A 3,709-nucleotide genomic window follows, 5' to 3' on the forward strand; every position below is an offset into this window, starting at 1 on the left:
CCCCAAGCAGCAGCAGCCGGAGCCCCCTCCAGACCCGTCCTCCCGCGAGGAGACGTGCCACTTCCTCAATGCCATCTTCCTCTTCCTCTTCAGGGAGCTCAGGGACACTGCCCTGGTCAGGGACTGGGTCATCAAGAAGATCAAGGTGGAGTTCGAGGAGCTGCTCCAGGCCAAGATGACAGGGAAGGTGCTGGAGGGGCTCAGCCTCAGGGAGGTCTCTCTCGGCGATGTCCTGCCTGTCTTCAAGTCCGTGAAGCTCATCCGGCCGGTGATCTGCAATGGGGAGGGCTGTCCCGAGGAGCTGGGCTTTGAGGTAGACCTGGAGTACAATGGTGGCTTCCACTTGGCCATCGACGCTGACCTGGTGTTCGGCAAGTCGGCCTACCTCTTCGTGAAGATCTCCCGGGTGATGGGGAAGCTGAAGCTGGTCTTCACGCGCCTGCCCTTCACGCACTGGTTCTTCTCTTTTATGGATGACCCCGTGATACTCTTTGAGGTGAAGTCTCAGTTTGAAGGGAGGCCCATGCCTCAGCTCACTTCCATCATAGTGAACCAGTTCAAGAAAGTAATTAAGCGCAAGCACACCTTACCCAATTATAAAATCAGGTGAGTTGTCCTGCATCCTCAGCATTACTTGGGGTGGTGTGCAGCAGAATTGCTGCTTTGCTGTTAATGGGTATTAAGCATGGTACGTTGCTTGTCTGCTGGCAGAAGCTTTCCATGAAAGGAAGGATCATTTTCCATTTATAACAGGTGGAGAAGCCATTGCACGGTGAGGTTGTGGCATGCCCTCAACTGGGTGTAACTAAGTGGCAGAATTAATGTGTATAAAAAGTTTTGGGGTCTTATTAGGTGTGTGGTAATAGGACCATGATATCCCTCTTCAGAAGAGGTAGGAGGATGTCTCCATGGAGAGTGTATGGGTTTGGGGTGTCCTCCCAAGCTTCTGCCATTGGTGAGCCACCAGGGCAAGACTTGTGGCTTATGCTTACCTATAGAGGTGAGATGATTATTACTTAATATAAGAAAGGGTAGAGTTCACTCTCTAAGGAATATTTTTGAGATCCCATGATATGGGCAGTACGCTTCTTTTCTGGTCTGCTTAATTCCTTTAGTAATTGGGGGGGAAGTCTAAAAGTTGATAAGAGAAATATTGCCACTACTGTGGTAAGTAAAACTTTGGGGGACCTTTTGTTTTATTGGGGGTTTTTTTGTTTGTTTGGTTGGTTTTTTATTATAGTATGTTTTCTTTTACAAATGCACACACTGCAGCACAGACTTCATTATATAGTGAATATAATAAAATGTGCAGTGATACCTCTGTAGCAGAAGTGGCAAGAGGCATATGTGCTTTGTTTCTGTCCTCTGATACTGATATCGAATGTCTTACCACTGTTCAGGTACTGTTTCCTTTCTGTTGTGTCTTACCACTCGTAGGATACCATGTTTCCTTTCTCTCTTGTTTGTGCTTTGTAGCTTTTGTTATGTGTTAAGTAAGGATTTCAGTTTTGTTTACCACATTCTTCTGCAATAAGCCTTTTCCCTGAAATTCGTGAGAGATGACTAACTGAAAATGCCCATTTGAATTTTGAAGTGTAATTAACCTTGTAGTGATGTAATTTTTAAAGCCTTTTCAGCTGGTTCTCCTGAAATTGAATTTATAAGAGCCCTCACGAAAGTGGATTTTTAAAATATCCAGGATTTGGATAGCCCTGTCAGGGCAATAAGTAGCTTTGTCAGGTAGTGTGGTAGTCCTTTCAAATTTTGAGGTACCAAATTGCTCTCCAGAAGAGAGTAACCCCTGGACAGCAGGGAAGCTGCTGTCAAGAGTAAGTTTGCTTCCATTCTCTTACTGTTTTGTAGAGAGTGAAGCTGTAAACTGTGGAGAAGAGCCCGAAGGAGAGGCTGTGATAGCACAGTCGTGGTGCAGAGTCAGCACTCCCAGCATACCTAGAAAGAACAAATGAACTTTGCACTCCCTAGACCAGCTTTTAGGGTTCCTGTGCAACCAGTGATGATGTGTTTCTCCCCTTCAGCAGATGTAAATGGGCATCTTCACTTTGCCTCTGAGAGATGCATGGGGACAGGAAGGTGTTTTCATTATTTAGTTGGAGGTAGTAAGTTTTCCATGTGTTTCTCAAACTTTCTGCCACCAGAAAGAATGAATGAGGCATGTGTGAGGGACTGGAAGGGCAAATAAGGCAAATAAGGAAAGATGCAGAGTGCAGAGCCTGAGACAGAAATGAGAAGTGTGAAGATAGAAGGTAACTGACACTAAGAATAATACATGAAGCATAAAGAATTACAAAATGAAGAAGAATTAACTTTTAACATAAAGTGTTCTCTCTAGTTAAAGGAGTTGGGAATTTATGAGTGTTTCAGAGTAAAATGCAGTATCATAGCTGATTTCCACACTACATAGTGGCTGGTAGCCTAGTGTGTTCAGTGAAACAGTGTCCAACTCTGATATGGTGCTTTTGACCTTTACATTTTATGCCATGTACTGAACATATCATTTCAACCCCCTGTGTTGTGAAGGGGGCATTAAGGCAGGACACTAAGCTCATTGCACATGAATGGAATTGTCCTAAGAAAGGAAGACAGGGTCATTGGTGTCCCAGGTGTGTCCATAACATGGCCTTTAAAGCTTCAGGTGGGAACTTTTAACTGTCCACAGTAGGCCAAGGTTTTGTGGAATACAGACTAAAAGTACAAATTCTTCACCAGCATGTCCCAGATGAGTTTAGGCAGGTGAATGCCCAAACTTGATAACAACTGAATAGTAACAATATACTCTTAGGTGGTGGCAGAGCTGAGAGTTCAGGTGTTACTGAGAACTGGTTTGGAAAACCAAGTCCCTTGCTGATAAGACGCAAAACTTGGGGCTTTAAACAGAGTTGTAAGATTACATTGGATTTGGGGTTATAGTATGCTAATATATTTCTTAGCAAAGAATAGATACGAAAAAGTCAGGAGTTTCTCAACTGCTTAATAACTTGTTACCTTACTTAAAGCTTAAAAGTTTCTCAACTACAGGGAACGTGATCATTCTCTCCTAATTTTTTCCTATTGCTTATATGCCTTTAAGTACATAGTCAGTATTTGCTTCCATGTGTAGTTCAAAACCTTTTTGGTGTGTCCCTACTCTTGCTCAAGTAACTTTGTAAATAAATCTTTGAATAGCAGTGATTACAACGTTGTAAACAAAAGCACTTGGAGTGTGAGGAGTTCTCTCTTCATCTGGTTAAAAGGGGCGCTTTGCTGCTCTGTTGGCTTCCACACTGAAGCCCACAGAAGAGTTTTATCTTGTTTCAAGGTGTTAATTAGCATATAAAAATATGCCATTTTCTTTGGCTTTTGTATTAGGCCACTTCTCGAGGTTATTACTGGGTAGTGGATGGCAGATGAAGAGAACTTTTGCCAGTAGTTGATTTTGAACATCGTGTAGCTAAGTTTGAGTTACAGATCCTGGCCTCCTCTGTTATTCAGTTATAAAATACTGTATTAGAAAAATGTGTCTTCATATGTGTAGTGTCTGTTGCTACAGCCAAATTACTACAGTACTTTGTATTCTTTCCAGTTAGGTACAAAGTTTATGCAGCAGAGCACTGATGAGTAAGATCATATTTTGTATCGTCCATTTCTAGGACTGACTTTGTGTGATCTGCATAACTGTACCTTGAAAGTAGGAAAAGGCATCTTGCATTCC

The 3,709-nt window shown here is 42.8% G+C and overlaps 1 protein-coding gene across 1 annotated transcript in view; it reads left to right on the forward strand.

Annotated features, from left to right (window-relative positions):
• The first annotated feature begins 6 nt into the window (after nucleotides 1-6).
• PDZD8 (PDZ domain containing 8) overlaps nucleotides 7-3,709 on the forward strand; it is a 52,914-nt gene continuing 49,211 nt past the window's right edge. Inside the window, exon 1 of the mRNA XM_017746847.1 lies at nucleotides 7-606. Coding sequence (XP_017602336.1) covers nucleotides 176-606 — 431 coding nt within the window. The 5' untranslated portion in view covers nucleotides 7-175. The remainder of the gene's footprint in view (nucleotides 607-3,709) is intronic.

This window comes from Corvus brachyrhynchos, unplaced genomic scaffold, assembly GCF_000691975.1.
Source record: "Corvus brachyrhynchos isolate BGI_N302 unplaced genomic scaffold, ASM69197v1 scaffold319, whole genome shotgun sequence".
Classification (NCBI taxonomy): Eukaryota; Metazoa; Chordata; class Aves; order Passeriformes; family Corvidae; genus Corvus; species Corvus brachyrhynchos.